Source organism: Cervus elaphus, chromosome 7 (assembly GCF_910594005.1).
Source record: "Cervus elaphus chromosome 7, mCerEla1.1, whole genome shotgun sequence".
Classification (NCBI taxonomy): Eukaryota; Metazoa; Chordata; class Mammalia; order Artiodactyla; family Cervidae; genus Cervus; species Cervus elaphus.
The window spans coordinates 45,543,257-45,565,094 of NC_057821.1; the positions used below are offsets into that span (position 1 = coordinate 45,543,257).

The 21,838-nt window shown below is 40.8% G+C and overlaps 1 protein-coding gene across 1 annotated transcript in view; it reads left to right on the forward strand.

Annotated features, from left to right (window-relative positions):
- MAK (male germ cell associated kinase) overlaps positions 1-21,838 on the forward strand; it is a 48,823-nt gene that overhangs the window by 4,324 nt on the left and 22,661 nt on the right. Inside the window, exons 2-7 of the mRNA XM_043908840.1 lie at positions 2,423-2,755; positions 7,164-7,218; positions 8,474-8,595; positions 12,609-12,688; positions 15,675-15,807; positions 21,368-21,539. Of these exons, the coding sequence (XP_043764775.1) occupies positions 2,655-2,755; positions 7,164-7,218; positions 8,474-8,595; positions 12,609-12,688; positions 15,675-15,807; positions 21,368-21,539 (663 nt within the window). The 5' untranslated portion in view covers positions 2,423-2,654. The remainder of the gene's footprint in view (positions 1-2,422; positions 2,756-7,163; positions 7,219-8,473; positions 8,596-12,608; positions 12,689-15,674; positions 15,808-21,367; positions 21,540-21,838) is intronic.

The window sequence follows — 21,838 nt, forward strand, 5'->3', positions numbered from 1 at the left end:
TAAACTGCAAAATACTGACTTAATAAAATTCTACGTGATCAGAAGGGGTATGTTTTATAGCCCATGTTTTATTTAATCATAGCACGGAGTATTACCAAACAGACCCCCAAAGAGCTTTCAAAATTGTCTTTCCTTACCTAGATAATGGAAAAATTAAGGAAACCAAATACACATTTTAGTCAGGAACCATGCAGGGGGATGTTGCCTTCCTCTATATTAATACCCTCATGTTTAGAACCTGTGTCTATGTATAATGTAAAGACCACTTGCAAAAGAACTTCATTTTCAGGCAAATGGGAAAGCATTTGCTGTCATTTGTTGAAACCATTTGCTAAGACATAACTGAGCCAGATGAAGGAACCACTAAATAGAAATGGAATTTACTATCGAGATCTCTTTGTCAAGTTCCTGGCCACAGAGGTAGTGTGGCCTAAACTACTCACGCACCTTTGAAGGGGTTGCTGTCTATCCTGAAGTAAAATAAATGACAAATGAAAGCACTCCCTGTTATTTAAAAGCCCCACAGGTTCTTCCGGGGCTTCCTGTGGACAAATGTGTTCCTGTATAAAGGGAACTACATCACTTTAGTGCACTTCTCTGCGGTGTTTCCGCAGAAAAGCCTATTTTTGGAAGCCTTGGGTACTTTGACAACTACAATATATTCTTGTTGCTCTAATTTCTGCATCTAATAGAGAAGGAATTTCTGTGATTTTGTTATGTGGAAGTAGTGCTACAGTGAAGGAAAAATAATCATTGATTGAAGCAACAGATTATAAAAGGCATTTTATTTTTTGGCCGAACCACGCAGCTTGTCGGATCTTAGTTCCCCAACTATGGATCAAACTCGGACACTCGACAGCAAAAGCACAGTTTCTAACCACTGGACCTCCAGGGAGTTCCCTATAAAACATTTTAAAACAAGCTATGTCCCTTCATAGTGCCAAACGTTGTTACCTTCTGCAGCTAAGAATACAGCCTTGTAGCAGGAGGATCGATTTTTTTAAAGCAACATAAGAATGATAAACAGGTATGAAATGAGAAATATTCCTTGAAAGCTGAATTGAGACAGAAGAGTGGGAGGAAATTATTGAACACAGTTGTAATGAAGGAGGTACTATGGCTTTATGTACTTCGTTTTTTTTTTTTTATTGTAGTAATAAAATCAGAACCTATAGAAACCTGTACCCTTCCAATATATACACATCCACAACCCCTTTTCTGCAGTTTTGAAATCCACAAAGCTCTGAAAGATGACTTTTCAGAAATTACTTTGTGCAAATTCATTTGAAATAAAATGGGGCCCGAGTGATGTGAGGACACTTGTGGTCTTCGTTTCTTTTCTCTTACATTCTCCTGCAGGTGCGCTGAGATGCTCTTTGGGAGATGTTATGTACCCGACTGCTTTTCTGTGGCTGGTGGTTTAGTCGCTGAGTCGAGTCTGACTCTTGTGACCCCATGGACTGTAGCCTGCCAGGCTCCTCTGTCCATGGAATTTTCCAGGCAAGAATACTGAAGTGGGTTGCCATTTCCTTCTCCAGGGGATTTTCCCGACCCAGGGATGGAACCTGGGTCTCCTGTGTTGCAGGTGGATTCTTTACCCCTGAGCCAGCAGGGAAGCCCTCTATTTCTTTTCTAAAATATGCAAATACCTGGATTCCAAACACATCTGGCCCAGGAATTTCACATAAGGGATTGTGGTCCAAATTAAGCACGATGCAAAAATAGATTCTAAGAATGGATATATTGGAGAATCTGATTTTGCACAGTCTGATGTGGACTCATATAGATTCTATTGCTGCTGTGTCGTTCAGTTGTGTCTGACTCTTTGTGACCCTATGAATTGTAGCCCGCCAGGCTCCTCTGTCCATGGGATTCTCCAGCAAGAATACTAGAGTGGGTTGCCATGCCCTCTTCCAGGGGATCTTCCCAACCCAGGGATTGAACCCAGGTCTCCCACATTGCAGGTTGGTTCTTTACCATCTGAGCCACCAGGGAAGCCCAAGAATACTGGAGCAGGTAGCCTATTCCTTCTCCGGGGAACTTCCCGACCCAGGAATCAAACCAAGGTCTCCTGCATTGCAAGCAGATTCTTTACCAGCTGAGCTACCAGGGAAGCCCATAGATTCTATTATAGTCATTAAAAAAAAAAAAAAGGAATCACAAACATCATTAAGTCAATGTTTATTGGGTTCAGTTTCATTACATGTATTAATAAATGTATTGTACCATGTATTAATAAATGAAGCATTCTACAGTGATTTTCAGCAGTCTATCATATGTGAACGTCATTCCACATAGCACAAGTGATTTACTGACATGTGCTTAAAAAATTAGTATTTATCTTACAGTTTTCCTAGGTTACCAGTAAATTTTTGGAAGTGATGCTTTAATGAGCATTCCTTTTATTCTTGTTTTTTTACAGGGTGTTCATAAGAATGGAAGCACCATTTCCTTGCCAGATTCCTTACTGCTGCATCTTATGAACCTACAGAATCTTGGGGAAGAACCTGTATTTAATGATGACAAAACCTGTCACCAGTGTAGCAACAACGGTCTAAGGGCAGAAACGAATAAAAATAAAAGGCGCGTTTATATTTATATTCAACAAAGACGTCCTTTCCCGTGGACAGCCTGCGCTGCATCATTCTTCCGAGATGAACCGGTACACGACCATGAGACAGCTGGGGGACGGCACATACGGGAGCGTGCTCATGGGCAAGAGCAACGAGTCCGGGGAGCTGGTGGCCATCAAAAGGTACCGCGGGCGACCCTGCCACGTGCACCCGTCTTTCTGTTCCTCTCCTTTGCTTGCTTGAGAACGCACACAAGCGCAGAGAGAAGTCTGGTGCAGACCCCACCCTTGTTAGGCCATGGTGGAATGCCATTCTGGAGACAGCACTGCAAGAAAGGAGTTCTGCTGGTCCCCACGTATATGAGTTTAGTTTTCTGATTTGTTCAGCAAAATAAGGGCTCTGCTTTTTGAAAAAAAAGTTATTTATTTTTAATTGGAGGGTAATTGCTTTACAAGGTTGTGTTGATTTCTGCCATACATCAGCGTGACCCAGCCATAAGTGTGCATGTGGTCCCCCCCCCCGTCTTGCACCTCCCTCCCACCCCCCACGCCACCCCACCCTCTGGGTGGTCCCAGGGCACCAGGCTGAGCTCCCTCTGTTACACCGAAGCTTCCCATTGGTTATCTGTTTAGGGCTCTGCTTCTTATGCATGACAAATCTGAACTGAGACTGGAGGTAATACGTAGAAATTTTTTTAGCACTTAAAGTAGAGTACAGAGTAGAGATTATTATTATTTCTTTAAAACAACAGGCCTCAAAATCAGATGGTATTCACAATATCAGGCTGAGTTCTGAATGGCATATGGTATTTCCCTGAGCTCCATATGAAATAGAGGAATTATTAACCTAATTATTTCTTTAATCTACTGTATTTGATATCTATCATATGTTAAAAAAAAATTACCCCAAAGCTTAGTGATTTAAGACAAGAACAAACATCTATTAACTCATGGTTTCTGTGGGTCAGGAATTTAGGAGCAGCTCAGCTGTGGTTCTGGCTCCAGGCCTCTCTGCGGTGATGGCAGAGGTCGGCCCAGGTCACAGTCATCTGCAGGCTGGACCGGGGCTGGAGGACGCACTTACAAGCTGGTTCGCCGTGTCAGTTTGCTGAGGCCGCTCTCACCAAGTACCCCAGACCGGGTGGTTTAAGCAGCGTATTTATTTCCCCACAGCCTGGAGGCTGGAAGTGAGATCGAGCTGTTGGCAGGGTTGGTTTCCCCTCAGACCCCTCTCCTCAGCTTGCAGACAGTTCTCTTCTCCCCGTGTGTTCACCTGGTCTTCCGTCTGTGTATGTCTGGGTCCTAATCTCCTCCTCCTATAAGGACACCAGTAATATCGGATTAGGACCCACCCCAAAGCCCTCTGTTAACCTTAATTACCTCTGTAAGGTCTGTCTCCAAATGCAGTCATTCTCCGAGGTACCGGGAGTTTAGGACTTCAAGATATGGATTTGGGGGGACACAGTGTGGCTCAGACTGGACTTCTGTACATGCCAGTTTAAGCACAGACTGGTTGGCTTAAATGGTAGGGATTTATTGAGACAGTTGGGAGGTTACAAGTCTAAAGTCAAGGTGTCAGCAGGGTTGGTTCCTGCTGAGGGCTGGGAGGAAGGGCTCTCTCCTAGGCCTTTTTCCTTGGCTTATCGATGGCATTTTCTCTCTATGCACCTCCCATGTCAGCTTCCCTTGATGCATATTTCTTTGTCCAAATTTCTTTTTTTTATATAAAGAAAAATTTATATAAAGACAGTTTCTCTCTATATGGGGCTCTACAGATCGTCACTTGAGTGTTCTCATGACACGGTAGCTGGCTTCCACCGCAACAAGTCTTGGAAACTGATTACCGCTTCAACCAAAGGATGATCATCCAAAATTTAAATGCTTTAACAAATGTTTATCAAATGTTAAAAACTTTACAATATGATGATCTAAAATATTACGTATATAAGGAAATATGTTTATAAAGTATTGTCAAATAGCCATTAGTATCAAGTAAGTAAATGTATAATGTATAATGAATGGGCTTCCCAGGCGGCACTAGTGGTAAAGAAACCTCCTGCTAGTAATTAGCCTCCAACTAATAAAAATAAATGAAAAAAAAGAAATAATTACCCCCCCCCCAAAAAAAAAGAAACCTCCTGCCAGTGCAGGAGACTTTAGAGACGTGGGTTCCATCCCTGGGTTGGGAAGATTCCCCTGGAGAAGGGCACTGCAACCCACTCCAGTATTTTGCCTGGAGAATCCCATGGACAGAGGAGCTTCATGGGCTGCAGTCCATGAGGTCGCAAAGGGTTGGATGTGACTAAAGTGACTTAGCGTGTTTACATAACTGAAATGAAAAACAGGAATAAAAAGAAATTTCCCTGACCTGAAAGGTGAAATAGTACAGTTATTTCTCATAAAGTTGGTTTTAAGACCAGTATGCCTGTTGTACCCCCTACTGATCAAGATTGTACTGGAGACCCTAACTGGTGCAATAAGAGAAGAAAGTAATAAGCAAGGTGTAAATATTAGCCAAAATGAGATGAAATCATTCTTAGTTATAGGCTAAGTGATTATATAAATGCACCCAAATACTTCATTACACACACATAAATTTATATGTAAAAATATCTTTAAAAGGACTAGAAAGATTTACAATAAAATTCATGAATGCTGTGGCTCCTAGGGGGAGAGGGGTAAGAAGATGAGAATGAGGGTTGGGTCTCGTGGTGTCATCTTAGAAGACATCCCACAGAAAATGAGATCTTGAGAATGAGAAAAAGCTATGAAGAGGAGAGGGAGGCATAGCCAAGCTGTAAGAATAGCATGTATGAAGTCCTGGAAGCAGGAGAGATTTTCCTTTGGGAAATTTTATTGTAGGTCACTGGTAATAAACCTTGTAGTATCTGCTGCCATTTCAGAAAAAAAAGTAAAAAAAGCTATAACTTGGTCCTTCTAGGGGCTGGTGATAAGACCCTCTCACCTCATTAAATTAACAATATTTATTAAGCTCTGTGTCCTTTAAAGACCTAAGAGGCAGTTCCATTCCAGAGGGTCTCCTGTTTGTGGGATGGTTGCTCAAGAGCCCCACCTGGGGGTTTCAAAATCCATCAAGCCACCATTTAGCGAACATCTATTGAGACTTAAACTGTGTCTCAAAACCCGATCAGGCAGGGGGAGGTGTCCTCAAAGAGCTTACTGCTGTGCTTGAGGAGAGGAGACAAGGTCTAAACGTAATAATTAAACTATATGGTGTGTAAGAAGGTGGTCAGTGCTATGGGAGAAAAAGCAGAACAGGAAAGGTAACCTCAGAGCCCTGAAAGCCAGCCTCCGGCGTTCAAGGAATAAGGATCAGCCTGAGGTGAAAGTTCTCTCCTTTCTTCTAACCAGCCAAGCTCTTTCTAGCTGTTTCTCTGGCTGGCACCTTCTGTCTTGCAGGTCTCCTCTGAAACACTGCCTCATCACCAAGGCCTGAGGCCTGGCCAGTTTATCTCATGATCCTTAAAGCTGATCTGTATGTCTGTTTTGTGTTAACTAAAGTCGATTTCCTGTGAGATGGAAAGCACCATGGTAACCATCCCTGATTTCATCATCCGGGCACGTAGCAGGTGTTGGATGAATAAGTAAATGGAAGAGAAGTTGGCAGGGAGTCTAAAAGGAATTCTAACAAATTGGTTTAACTTCTTACAATTAAATTAATTTCTTTAAATTGGTCTAAGAAATTGGGATAATTGTTTTGTGAAGAAACTTCTATATTTGTTGCATATAGATACCTGTATCACTTTAAAGTAGTATTGATAAGAAGTAGTAACTATTGAGGAGAAAGTAGCATGTTAGTACATGTGGATTGCAGCTAGTACAGATTTTTAAGAAGAATAAACGTTTCAGTTTGTCCTAAATTTTGAAAAAGAACCTGAATATGTTAACTAGCCTCTAAAAGTTTTATTAAAAATTCTGCAATTATTTTTTAAGAATCATAGAGATTATATGTACAGTTTTGGATGGATTTGATCACTGGATGAAAGTACTTTTATATTATATTTGAATTGACTTGTGTTTTATTTCAAATTGAGCATTGTGCTGGACTTTCTTCATTTCAGCAAGACATATATGGCTATAGTACTGAAAAGTATCTTTTGGTAAGTCAGTAAGCCCTCAATTTTTTTCAAGCTCCTTCATAAATTTCTAGCACCTGAATACGTACAAGTGAAATTCTGATTCAGTAAGAGTATTTTAGAAATAATAGCAGTGATGCCCTTGTTATCTCATTGTAGCCAACCACAGATACTGGTAAAAATAGGAACATCTAGTATTTCCTGAGTGCTGACCTAAGCCATTTACAATAAGCTTCTCTTATGCAGCAGCTCTATAGCTAAGGAATTTGCGGCACGGAGGGTCAGTAGGTAATTTGTCCAAGAAGTGACCTGGCCATGAGCCTCCCAAGTGGCCCTGAGATGCACAGAACGGAAATGATCTGCTTTTAAGGAGGAGGGAAGAGAGACACACAGCTTGCCCGGAGCGAACTAATAATAGAGTGAGAGCCAGCGGTGTAATCTCTGTCTTCACACCCTCGGTCCCCAGGCACTGAACTTTTCTGTTTTAATTTCAGAATGAAGAGGAAGTTCTATTCTTGGGATGAATGTATGAACTTGAGAGAAGTTAAGGTAAAAGCCCAGAGATGAGAAGAACCTGAGAAGACCTCAGTTCTACCCCACACGTCTCTCATTCCCGAGGATGGTAGCTAAGGAGACTGTTCTGTTCTCTGAGGGAAGCAGACCAAAGATAATTCTGTTTCTTATGTTTTTCTTTATCTTCCTAAACTCATTTCTCATCAGAATGTCAGTGGAGAACAGAAAATAACTGTACCCACACATTTAAAAGTACACTCACATTTTTAATGCCCGTGGTCTCCATTTATTATTCATTTTTTTTAACTTTTTGTTTTGTATTAGGGTGTAGCCGATTAACAAACAGTGTTCTGACCGTTTCAGGTGGACTGAGCAGAGGGACTCAGCCATATAAATACATGTATACGTATGTGTATTCTGCCCCAAACCTCCCCTCCCATCCAGGCTGCCAAGTAACATTGAGCAGAGTTCCCTGTGCCATTCAGGAGGTCCTTGCTGGTTATCCATTTTAAATATAGCCGTGAAAGTACACTCTCACTTTTAAAACAGTGCTTTAATTCATACTATCAAAGGAAAGACAATTTTTAAAATTACCACATACCATTTCTTTATATCTTATGTGTACAATGTGGATACATTTTCGGAGACTTTTGCATGGATTTGCACACGGTTAAGTCACAAACAAGGTTAAACCTATTTAATGGCCAAGAAAAAAAAAGTGAGACTGAAATCCTTGATAGCTATTGTTGACCTGGTTTATTTCGGCACGTACATTCATTCCTTAAACAATTACTGCTTACTTTATCTTTAAGATTTTATTTCTTTATTTGTGGCCTCGCTGGGTCTTTGCTGTTGTTCGGGCTTGCTCTGGCTGCGGCGAGCGAGGCCTCCTCACCAGCTGCGGGTGCGCGGACCTCTCATTGCGGCGGCGTCTCTCGTCGGGAGCCGGGGCCGAGGGTGCTCGGGCTTCGGTAGTCGCGGCTCCGGGGCTCCAGCGCGCAGGCTCCGTAGTCGTTCCCAGACCAGGGATCGAACCTACGCCTCCTACCTTCGCGGGCAGATTCTTTACCCCTGAGCCACCAGGGAAGCCCCATCTGCTTATTTTAAATAGGTGTACTAAGGTGTTTTTAAGATGTGTAAAATATTATACGTATTAAAATACAATACACTAATGAATTTAGAAGAAATGGAAAATTATGTAAGGTAATTATCATACCTAGCATTGATGAGATTTTGCCAAATTCGGTACCTTTGCCTTAAGAATTTGTAATATTCACTTGCTCTGTTGCAGTCTCTGAAGAAACTTAATCATGCCAATGTGATCAAACTGAAAGAAGTTATCAGAGAAAATGACCATCTTTATTTTATATTTGAATATATGAAAGAAAACCTCTATCAATTAATGAAAGACAGGTATGTCTTTATGAAAATTAAGTTTTCCCTTACTATCTCCTCCATCAGTCCCTTAGGAGCCCTGTAATATTATCACACTTTGCAATACACGGGTCCAAGGGGGTAGCTTTAAATTAGCTGTTATCTTTATCAAAGGATAATGTCTAATTGGAGAAGAACCATCACTTTTCTGTTGTAATCTCTTAGAAGTCAGGATAAATATTTCATATAAACACACTATCTATAGTTTTTGAAACAAAATCTATAGTTTAATACTCAGTAATAAAGCTGGTCTTGGGCAAAACGGAGAAAAGCGTCTACCTTGCTCTCCCACGCATCTTGTGAAGGTTAATTAAGGAATGGAGGGAAAAACGAAGTTGTGTTTAAGAAAGGACCTAATGAGCCGGGCCATCAGAATGGTTACGTGAGTGACAGCAGCGTGCCGCCAACACCGGGAAAGGCTCCTTTAAACACACGAACAGACGCTCTACACAAGGGCCGTTTCAGTCCTGTGCATGCGCGTGGCAAGAATAACATTTTCGTGGTAGCTACTGATCACATCTGGAGATTAATGTCCATTTTGCCTGTCTTTAAAGCCAGAGATGTTCAGCAAAAGATCCTAAAATATGAGATGAATTTCTCAGTGGATTGATGCTGATTTCTCTCTCTGTGTTTCTTATACACACACACACATACACACACACACACACACTTTCTCTCTCAAGTAGTAAGGATGATGAGTGAATTTTTCTTTAATCATATTTTTCCTTCTTTCACAAATACTGAATATGTGTTATGTTCCAGGCTGATAGCATTATGACATTAATAGCAGTTAAAAGTAAAGAAAATCTCTACCGATCAAATTGGTGTTTATTTTTCTCAATTTCTTTCTAACCCCTGTATGCAGGCTTGAGTGCTTTTTATGTAGTTGTAATTTCAGTGATGATACATTTCTTATTTGATTTATCCACTTACAGGTTTTCTTTTAATGCTGATGCATAATATCCATAGTGATCACAGTCAGTATATTTTGTTAAAGGACTATACAAAGCTTCACTTGTCTCTCTGCACTATTTAAAATAAGTAACTATCAATGGGAGAAAAGGTTGATAATTACAATGGATAATACTGATGTAATTATTTTGTAGCCGTTAGAAGTGATAACTATGGAGATTATGAAAGTGCTTCAGTTCAGTTGAGTTCATTCACTCACTTGTGTCCGACTCTTTGCGACCCCATGAATCACAGCACGCCAGGCCTCCCTGTCTATCATCAACTCCCGGAGTTTACTCAAACTCATATCCATCGAGTCGGTGATGCCATCCAGCCATCTCATCCTCTGTCGTCCCCTTCTCCTCCTGCCCCCAATCCCTCCCAGCATCAGGGTCTTTTCTAATGAGTCAACTCTTCGCATGAGGTGGCCAAAGTATTGGAGTTTCAGCTTCAGCATCAGTCCTTCCAGTGAACACCCAGGACTGATCTCCTTTAGGATGGACTGGTTGGATCTCCTTGCAGTCCAAGGGACTCTCAAGCGTCTTCTCCAACACCACAGTTCAAAAGCATCCATTTTTCGGCACTCAGCTTTCTTCACAGTCCAACTCTCACATCCATACATGACCACTGGAAAAACCATAGCCTTGACTAGACGGACCTTTGTTGGCAAAGGAATGTCTCTGCTTTTTAATATGCTATCTAGGTTGGTCATAACTTTCCTTCCAACGAGTGAGCGTCTTTTAATTTCATGGCTGCAATCACCATCTGCAGTGATTTTGGAGCCCAAAAAAATAAAGTCTGACACTGTTTCCACTGGTTCCCCATCTATTTCCCATGAAGTGATGGGATCAGATGCCATGATCTTAGTTGTATGGATGCTGAGCTTTAAGTCAACTTTTTCACTCTCCTCTTTCACTTTCATCAAGAGGCTTTTTAGTTCCTCTTCACTTTCTGCCATAAGGGTGGTGTCATCTGCATATCTGAGGTTATTGATATTTCTCCTGGCAATCTTGATTCCAGCGTGTGCTTCTTCCAGCCCAGCGTTTCTCATGATGTACTCTGCATATAAGTTAAATAAGCAGGGTGACATTATACAGTCTTGATGTACTCCTTTTCCTATTTGGAACCAGTCTGTTTGTCCATGTCCAGTTCTAACTGTTGCTTCCTGACCTGCATACAGGTTTCTCAAGAGGCAGGTCAGGTGGTCTGGTATGCCCATTTCTTTCAGAATTTTCCACAGTTTATTGTGATCCACACAGTCAAAGGCTTTGGCATAGTCAATAAAGCAGAAATAGATGTTTTTCTGGAACTCTCTTGCTTTTTCGATGATCCAGCGGATGTTGGCAATTTGATCTCTGGTTCCTGTGCGTTTTCTAAAACCAGCTTAGACATCTGGAAGTTCATAGTTCACATATTGCTGAAGCCTGGCTTGGAGAATTTTGAGCATTACTTTACTAGTGTGTGAGATGAGTGCAATTGTGCAGTAGTTTGAGCATTCTTTGGCATTACCTTTCTTTGGGATTGGAATGAAAACTGACCTTTTCCAGTCCTGTGGCCACTGCTGAGTTTTCCAAATTTGCTGACATATTGAGTGCAGCACTTTCACAGCATCATCTTTCAGGATTTGAAATAGCTCAACTGGAATTCCATCACCTCCAATAGCTTTGTTCATAGTGATGCTTTCTAAGGCCCACCTGACTTCACATTCCAGGATGTCTGGCTATAGGTGAGTGATCACACCATCGTGATTATCTGTGTCGTGAAGATCTTTTTTGTACAGTTCTTCTGTGTATTCTTGCCATCTCTTCTTAATATCTTCTGCTTCTGTTAGGTCCATACCATTTCTGTCTTTTATTGAACCCATCTTTGCATGAAATGTTCCCTTGGTACCTCTAATTTTCTTGAAAAGATCTCTAGTCTTTCCCATTCTGTTGTTTTCCTCTATTTCTTTGCATTGATCTCTGAGGAAGGCTTTCTTGTTATTCTTTGGAACTCTGCATTCAAATGGGAATATCTTTCCTTTTCTTTGCTTTTCACTTTTCTTCTTTGCTTTTCACTTTTCTTCTTTTCACAGCTATTTGTAAGGCCTCCTCAGACAACCATTTTGCCTTTTTGCATTTCTTTTCCATGGGGATGGTCTTGATCCCTGTCTCCTGTACAATGTCATGAACCTCCGTCCATAGTTCATCAGGCCCTCTATCAGATGTAGTCCCTTAAATCTATTTCTCACTTCCACTGTATAGTCATAAGGGATTTGATTTGAAAGTGCTTACAAGTGGGTAAAAACCAGAAACCAAAATTATATTTATGTAACACTGACATATAAGAATTATACATGTGGATTATGACTGGATTAGATACTGAAAAGTCAAAATAGTTTCTTCATCAGGTGGTGTGATTATGGGTAATCTTTTTGGCTTTGAATAATAATTTATGCTCTTTTAAATGTATAAAATAATAAAAAAGATATGTTGAGATATAATTTTGAAGAAAAAATTAAGTACATATAAATGCAACAAATATTATATATTCATCTGATTTTAAAAAAATATATAAACCTGTTGATGGAAGTAGTTAATACAATTGCAAATGAACACTAAAAAAAGAGTAAGCTTTGAAATTTCATGATTCAATTCTGGATTTCTAAATTAAATGGAAATAAAAGTGATATTGTTTAGAATATTATTCAATGTCAAAATTGTAAATTATTTCCAAGTCCCCTATAAATGTGTTATCATACTTTCATAATTTAAAAAATAATAAGAAAAAAGTATGAATTAAACTACTAACAATTGTACATGGTAAAAGGGCTATTTGAGGTTAAGTGCTATTTTTACACTGTTTTTGGTAGCTTAACTTCCTGAAATATTGTTTTTGAGAATAATTTCCAAGGCTTTCTTATTCAAGTAACCTTCTTTTCCATTTCAGTTGAAGACCCATGCACAAAACATTGGCTCTGATTCTATAACTGTACCTTTAGTATATACCATTCTTTTTACAAACTGAATTACATTACTGTTTATTTGTTCATTTCTTCACAGAAACAAGTTGTTCCCTGAGTCTGTCATCAGAAATATTATGTATCAGATATTGCAGGGGCTGGCATTTATCCATAAACATGGTAGGTTTTATATCCCTACATCTTTAGATTATTGTCAGTTATGGATAGGAATTATATGTAAGCTATTATTAAATAAATAATATTATGTTAGATAACTACAACTTTGGAATATGTGCCTACTAAATGACATATTTAAAAACTTCAGAATTTCTACAATTCTAAATAGAATTTCTATAATCTATAATTATCTTCCTCTATATCAGAATTTTTTAACAGTTTGATCACCAGCATTTAGTCTGTCATAATAAACCCACCCTGCTACCTTATTCCACCTAATTTTACTATGGAAATGAAAAAAATATAAGTCTCCTCTTTTGGAAAAGGTTGAAATGCTTTGATCTATCATGACCAATTACTAACATTTAACTAGTTTAAAGCCACCCAAGCTATAGTATTTTCTAGTTTTCCTTAGTATTCACACATAGTTATTTCTATACTTGAAGAAATCAAATGCTTGCTCTTATTTTTATGAATTTCTTATTTATGTTAATTTTATAACTGATATTGTTTTTTGCATCTCTCTCAAACCAAAGTAACTTAACCTGAAAAGTTAATATGATTATTATGAAAAATGTTAATGAATGTTTAGAATCACTAGCTGTTTAGATATTAAATGAGAAAAGTTTATGCTACCATTGCTGCATTTTGAGCACAGGCATTCAAAAATCACCATCATTAGTCTCATGTTTCATCTGATATTTTCTTTTCTCTTTTAACTGCTACAGGAAATAAATAGAATTTTCTAAAAATGCCACACAGAAATACATAGAATTTTCTAAAAGTGCCATGCTAGCCGCCCGGCTAGCTCAGTCGGTAGAGCATGAGACTCTTAAAAGTGCCATGCTGAATCCCATATAAACCTTGTAAGAACATTCTTGAATCCCCAGTCTCATATAAGCTGTTAAGGTCTTTCAAAATCTAAAACCCATGATAATTTGCTACAATTGATTGGTAAAAGTCAGTCATTTGTTGATTAAAATTAAGGATATATGCTATTTTTATTGTTCGTAGTGGATTCCTTATCTTCAACCCATTTTAAAACTCTGATCAGCATGGTAACTCTTGATTTTTGCATATGTTAATTTATGCTAATAGAGCAAGTGTGGTGTGAAAAATCAAAAGCCTCATGAATTCTTTTGATTTTTTTGTAAAGAGTTTTGTGTTTTACTGTTATTTTTTAGGCTAGTAGTAAAATTGGTTTAGATTTCTTGGATATATAACAACTACCAGCAACTTCAGAGCATAAGGGATTGAAAGAGGAAACTAGTTTGGGATTTAAAAATTGTTGCTAAAAGTAAAGGGTAATCTAGAGATCTCTTTTTAAGTGTCTCCATTGTGATTTGGGAAACCAAACTCAAGAACAATAGACATTTTTACAAAAGCTAATTTATTCTTGTCGTATTTAAATGTCTCAGATGTAATCCTTTGAGAAAACAGACACTTTTAAAATAGTAGCTGTCAAAAAATTGAACTAATACTTTGGTTAAAATAGGACCAAGTTACCAATATATTTATGCTATATAAGGTGGGGAAAACCTCAACTCTGGTTTAATTCTGTAAGATTTTATAGATTAATGTCACGTGCTCCCTCTCCTGTCTTCATCATGCAATTACGACATGTTTCTCTTGGAAGTGAATGAAATGGATCTCAATAGCTAGCTGGTGTAAGGAGTACAGATGTCACACACAGCCCACAGCTGCCCTGAAGGGATTAGAACAGTTCAGGCTTAGAGAAGTCTTCCGAGCTCAAACCCTCTTGGAATGATGACGATCACCTACAACCGATGGACTGGCCGTTCTTCATTCTCCACCCGGAAGGGTCGTTAGGATACAGGCCATCTGTGTACAGCCGGTGTGCTCTACATGCTCCCTAGACGTCTGCAAGGAGGGCTTTCTGCCTCATTTTCATGGGGCTGCCGTGTAGCTTCAGGAACCATCTATTTTATACGTTAGTTAGGCCAGTAAGGGGCTTCCCTTGTAGCTCAGCTGGTAAAGACTCCACCTGCAATGCGAGAGACCTGGGTTCAGTCCCTGGGTTGGGAAGATGCCCTGGAGAAGGGAAAGGCTACCCACTCCAGTATTCTGGCCTGGAGAATTCTGGCCTGGGTCGCAATGAGTCGGACACGACTGAGCGACTTTCACTTGATAGCTTATTTGATATAAATAAGCATTATAATGTTTGGGATTGCCAACAAGGCAGCTACTGGAGAGAGCTGAGCTGTTAAATGATTTTAAAGCAAGGAGTTGGTTCAAATGTGTGGTGTTCCTGTTGTGCTTAATGCACTTCTCAAATAAGGGATTATACTCAAGGAATCGCGGTTACACTGTCAGCAGCAGGAAGACCAGCTGCATGGGCGTGAGCTGACGTGCAGCCCTCCTTGAGCGTCACGCGACTGCCTCTCTCCAGGCTGAACCTCCTCGTCTGTTACACACTCGTGATCACAGGGCCTCCTTAGGGCCGCTGTGCAGATTCACAGAGATGATCGTCACGTGGCAGTACCAACCCAGTGCCTGAACGCACCAGATCCACAAACAGAAATACGCATGGAGGGACTTCCCCGGTGGTCCAGTGGCTAAGACGCTGCTCCCAATTCAGGGGGCCCGAGCTCCATCCCTGGTCAGGGAACTAGATCCCACATGCCGCAGCTATAAAGAGTCCACGTGCCGCAGTGAAGATCAAAGATCCTGTGTGCCGCAACTAAGACGCAGTGCGGCCAAAGAAATAAATAAACATTAAAAAAAAAGAAAAGGAAATACATGTGCACATTTATTTTTACCCATCATATACACTGTATGAATTTCCTTGCCAAATTATTCTGAAACCATGGTTCCCACCTCCCATCATTTTATAGACAATAAATAAGGTTTATTTTCCCCCCTAAGTTCACGCTCCTAATTAGAACAGAGAGGTCCAGCTACATCTTGTTAATAAATCAAATATGTCTAGATACGATGATTTATTGTTTCTCCTCTCTGTATTACCAAGGTTTTTTCCATAGGGACATGAAACCAGAAAACTTGCTTTGTATGGGTCCAGAACTTGTGAAGATTGCCGACTTTGGACTCGCGAGAGAACTAAGGTCACAGCCGCCGTATACGGACTATGTGTCCACCAGATGGTGAGTAGCTTATGCAACTGTCCAGGGACGTGCGTCCCGGGTGACGTTTTCCTGCAGTAGATTGTTCTGTGTCTTTCTGGAGGTTCCAATTCAAGTACTTAAAATACAGAACTGAATTTTTTTTACATTCCTTGGAGAGAGGGGAAGATTGGCTCATGACTCTTTTATTATTAAAAAGAGAAGGAAAAAGGATTTCACACATCCATTCACTCATTCAACAAATATTTGTTGAACATCTCCTGCTGGACGGATACTATTTCAGGAACTGGGAACACAGAAGGAGGGCTTCCCAGGTGGCTCAGTGGTAAAGGATACGCCTGCCCATGTGGGAGACACAGGTTCAATCCCTGGGTCAGGAAGATCCCCTGGAGAAGGAAATGGCAACCGGCTCCAGTATTCTTGCCTGGAGAATCCCATGGACAGAGGAGCTTGGTGGGCTACAGTCCACGGGGTTGCAAAGAGTCAGACATGACTGAGTGACTAAACAGCAACATCGACAAAGAAGAGAGCTAAACAGAAAAGAATCTCTGCCTCATGCCACTTACATGATAGCCAATACACAAACAGATCAGATGTATCATGAGTTACCAACAGAGAGACACACACAGGTCCATCAGAAGACATCAGAGGCCCATCACGTCTGGGTAGTCTGAGATGTGACGCCTGGGCTGCCTTACAGCGACGAGAATGAGAGGCCTACAAGCCACATAAGGAGTATGATGAATCTCACGGATACAGTGCTGAGAGCAAGAGCCAAACGGAAAAAGAGCACGTTATGGGATTCCATGTAATGTACAAAAATAGATCTAATCTGTGCTGTTAAAAGTGAGGATAGCGGCTGCACGGTGGGGTGAGCGGGGGCGGAAGTGACTGGCAGAGTGCAGGAGAGGGACCGTCTGGGGTGCTGACAGCATGCAGTCCCTTGATCTGGGTGCCGGGTCCGTTCTAACTGTGGAAATTCAGCAAACTGAATTCCTGGGACACGTGCTTTTCTCTGTATGTATCAGTTCAGTTCAGTCGCTCAGTCGTGTCCCACTCTTTGTGACCCCCTGGACTGCAGCACGCCAGGCCTCCCTGTATATCACCAACTCCCGGGGCTTGCTCAAACTCATGCCTATCGCATCGGTGATGCCATCCAACCATCTCATCCTCTGTCATCCCCTTCTCCCGCCTTCCATCTTCCCAGCATCAGGGTCTTTTCCAATGAGTTGGTTCTTCGCATCAGGTGGCCAAAGTATTTATATTATACTCCAATGAAAGCAGTTAAGAATATTTGAGTATCAGATAGTGATATGTTATCACAGAGAAAAATTAAGTCTGGAAGGGGACATGGGGTTGGAGGAGGCACCGGAGGGGAAGGGCATGTTGCTGTTATTTTTTCCTTCTGTTTTGGGTTTTTTGGCCTCTTAGTTCCCTGATCGAACCTGCGTTGGAAGGCCTTGTCCTGCATTGTCTTGCATCCCCTGCATTGGAAGGCAAAGTCTTAGTCACTGGACCACCAGGGAAGTCCCCGTGTTGCTGTTTTAAACAGAAGGTCTCAGTGATGCTGGGGTGTAGGGTTGGGGAGGTGCTGAGAAAATGCTGAGTGTAAATGCTGAGACCAGGCCTGGAGGCAGGATCGCTCTGCACAGAGCAGAATGAACACTCATGGCAAGACAGGAAATGAGGTTAGAGTGTTTGTGGGTGGCCAGATCTCAGAGGTCCCTGTGGATCACGGTAAGGGTGGGGGTGGCCTGCTGATCTGCAAGAACTGGGGAGACCCTTGGGGGGCTCTGAGCTGCCGGATTGGAAACAGAATCTAGAGGAGCACAGGCAGAACCGGGAGACCAGGGAGGAGGCTGTTATACTTTTGGGGCAGAAGATGGCAGAAAATGACTTGGATCTCATGGCCGTGAAGGTGGGGAGAGGGACAGGACACGGAGTGTGTTTCTAAGGCAGAGCAGACGTGGGGTTTCAGACGGGGGAGTAAGGAAAGGAGTCAGGCACTTCTGGGGCCTTTCTGTGAGCAGTTGGGAGGCTGGAGAGGGCCCTGATGGGGATGGCACTGCTGCGGAGCTCCGGGTGGGGTGGGGGGCAGTTGTGTTTTCAGGTGAGGGGTGCCCCTGAGATGTCATTGTAGGCAGCAGGCCTATGGCCTGGGTTCAGGGGGCAGGGCTGGGCTGGACACGTAAACTTGGGAGATGTCAGTGTTAAAAATTACAGTGTTGGATGAGGTCACTAAGGGAGCAAGTGTGGTTAAAGAATGAATCAGTCTGAGGACGGAGCCGGGAAAGGGTGGCGGTATGTCCCGATTTGCTCAGGACAGTCTTGGCCGGGGCCTGCTTTCAATAATTTCATTAAAGCAAGCTGGGTCACATCTGATCCCCCGCCACTATATGCTTATTGCTTCTCCCCTGGTCTTAGCTGGTAACATGAGAGACGATGAACCAAGTTCACACTTTAACACATAGCTAATTAATAATGCCAGTTTGCTTTTCTTTTTAAATTTTTTTTAACAATTAAAAAATTTTTTTAACAATTTTTAAAAAATGAGTGTCTTCAAACTGGCTTCGAAGAGGAAAATTAGTTACCTGATTTCTAATAATGGTTTGATTTTTTTCATCACAATCCCTGGAATCAATGTGAAGCTTTAGGAAGGTCATTCTTTGAAAAGTGAAATGGCTGACATGACTGGGATTGCTACTTAATTTTAGTTAAAAAACTTTTGCATTGAAAATAGCATTCTTTTTGCAGTGATAAACCAAATAAAAGTTTTAAAGATGCTGAACATCATTAAAACAGTATTCTTACTAAACTAAGAAACCTAGAAAGCTGAAGGGTATTTGGTGAGGATGCACATCTGTTTTGTAACTGCCTCCAAATAAGCTGCTAAATTGCATTCTAACAAAATAACAAGTTGCAGTTGTCAGAATACACACATTACACATACACACAGACAGAGCCTAACCAACCACACATTTTCTGATGACACTGAGGTTGACTTCAAAGACTGCTGCAGCATGGCTGTATGTTTTTCTCTCTTTGCTGCCATTTGAATTTTAGAATTGTTTGAACCTTTGAAAAACTGCTTTGTAAGTCAGTTTTAATGATTTACAGTGGTGTCTAGCTTTTTTGTAATAATCCCTTTATATTTTGGTTGCATTTTGTCTCAAATCCCTTGGAAATCCTCCTTCAGAATTTTTGATAAACAGAGCGTCAAAAACTCACACTTCTGAAGTTTATAGCAAACTGGAATTATTGAAAATGAAGCTTGCAAAGAGGAAGATAATGATATTTATCCCTACAAAAGCAAAAGAGGAACTGAACAGATTAAGTGCTAAGAGCTCAAAGCATACTAGTTTTTATCTGTTTAAATGTATAGTTAGAATTGGAAAAATCTCCTCTTGCAGGGAATAATCTTTTTAGGGAGCTTCTATTTTCAACTGGGTAAATTTAGATCCTGCATTGAAATGGAGTGAAATTGAGACTATTTGTTTTTAGCATCTAAACCTGGCAAAACATTTGAAATAATTTTGTCTCATAAAACTATCAAAACATAGTAACAGGTGTTGGCAAGGATGTGGAAGAATTGGAACCCTCATAGGTTGTTGGTAGGAGTGTAAAATGGTACAGAACAGTCTGGCAGTTCCTCAGTGGATAAACATATAGTTACCATGTGATCCAGCAAATTCCACACCTAGGTGTATACCCAAGAGAAATGAAAACATATGTCCACACAAGAACTTGTGACTGTTCATAACAACATTATTTGTAATAGCCCAAAAGTAGAAACAACCGATGAACAGATAAACAAAATGTGGTATAGCCATACAGTGGAATATTGTTGTTGTTCCGTCACTCATGTCCAGCCCTGCGACCCCAAGGACTGCAGCACGCCAGGCTTCCCTGTCCTTCACCATCTCCTGGAGCTTGCTCAAACTCATTTCCTTGAGTCAGTGATGCTATCCAGCCATCTCATCCTCTGTCATCCCCTTCTCCTCCCGCCTTCAGTCTTTCCCAGAATCAGGATCTTTTTCAATGAGTTGGCTCTTCACATCAGGTGGCCAAAGTATTGGAGCTTCAGCTTCAACATCAATCCTTCCAATGAATATTCAGGGTTGATTTCCTTTAGGATGGACTGGTTTGATCTTGCAGTCCAAGGGACTCTCAAGAGTCTTCTCCAGCACCACAGCTTGAAAGCATCAATTCTTTGGCACTCAGCCTTCTTTATGATTCATATCTGACATCCACACATGACTACTGGAAAAATCATAACTTTGACTATACAGATATTTGTTGGCAAAGTAATGTCTCTGCTTTTTAGTACACTGTCTAGGTTTGTCTAGCTTTTCTTCCAAGGAGCAAGCGTCTTTTAATTTTGGGGCTGCAGTCACTGTCCACAGTGATTTTGGAACCCAAGAAAATAAAATTGTCAGTGCTTCTACTTTTTCCCTTTCTATTTGCTGTGAAGTGATGGGACTGGATGCCATGATCTTAGTTTTATGAATGTTGGGTTTTAAGTCAGCTTTTTCACTCTCCTCTTTCACTTTCATCAAGAGACTCTTCAGCTCCTCTTCACTTTCTGCCATTAGTGTGGTATCATCTGCATATCTAGGGTTCTTGATATTTCTCCCAGCAGTCTTGATTCCAGCTTGTGGAATATTATTCAACAATAAAAAGAAAGAAGTTCTGATACATGCTACAACGTGGATAAACCTTGAAAACATGTTCAGTGAAAGAAGCTGGTCACAAAAGACCAGACAGTGTATGGTCCCATTGATATGAAGTGATGGAACAGGCAAATCAATAGATCGGTGGTAGACTAGAGATGCTGGACCCAGGGCTGTTGGAATGATGTGGGGTTTCTTTGGGGGATAATGAAAATGTTCTCAAGTTGATTGTGATGATGGATACACAACTCTGTGAATATACTATATTATTAATTAAGGGAATTGAGTCAGTTGAGGAACTGCCGTTTCAAACTGATAAGCAAAAAAAAAAAGGATAAATAAGCATAGGATACATACAGTATCCCCTGATAAACCATAGTAACTATGAAAAAGAATGTATACACGTGTAACTAAATCACTTTGCTATAAAGCAGACATTAACACAATATTGTAAATCACTATACTTGAATAAAATAAACTTTAAAAAAAAAAGGGAAAAAAGCTCACTACTCAGGGATAATCTTTGTTAATCTTTTGTTTTCTGTCCTTCATATGAATGTATCAGGATGTAATGCATTGTAAAATTACACAGCTGTTCCCATTCAGGATATATCTGCTTCCATTCAGAGCGTCCCCCCTTTCTTTAGTATATTATATAGCATTTTCACATCTGTTTGTAGGAGTCCCTATCTTAGGTCACATGGACATTTCATGATATTTGTCTCGAGCTCCGCTATGAGTTTGTGGTCAGGAAACATCTGCTCCATCCCATAGAAACCCAACACAGAAAGGCACTTAACACCTGGTCCTCGACTGAGATGCATGACCAAACAAAATGAGAGCCTTCTGCCCCTCCATCTCAGAGACAACGCCCAAAATGGCCTGTTCGATCTTGTGTTCTCTTTGCTCAGGTACCGCGCTCCTGAGGTCTTGTTACGATCGTCAGCCTACAGCTCCCCCATTGACGTGTGGGCTGTCGGCAGTATAATGGCTGAACTGTATACACTACGGCCGCTTTTCCCGGGGACAAGTGAGGTCGATGAAATCTTTAAGATTTGCCAGGTTTTAGGGACTCCCAAAAAAGTAAGTACGCTTGTCCCTAAGTTGCTGTAACTTTTCATTATTTATAACTTTCAGCTAGCTAGCTGGTATTTGCATTTTTCAAATAGGCTTATGCTTTAACGGTTACTTTTCTTATAATCTTTTTTTTTTTTTTAATTGGGATGGATTGAGGACTGCAAGAAGCTAGAATTCTATCAGGTTGTAGAAAAAAGGTGCTTGCCTCCCTTGAAGAACATAAGGGAAGATTTTCTATATTTAGAGTTCTATATATTTAACTTTGAGCAGATGATCAGCTGATGGTTACAGAGACATCCTTGCTC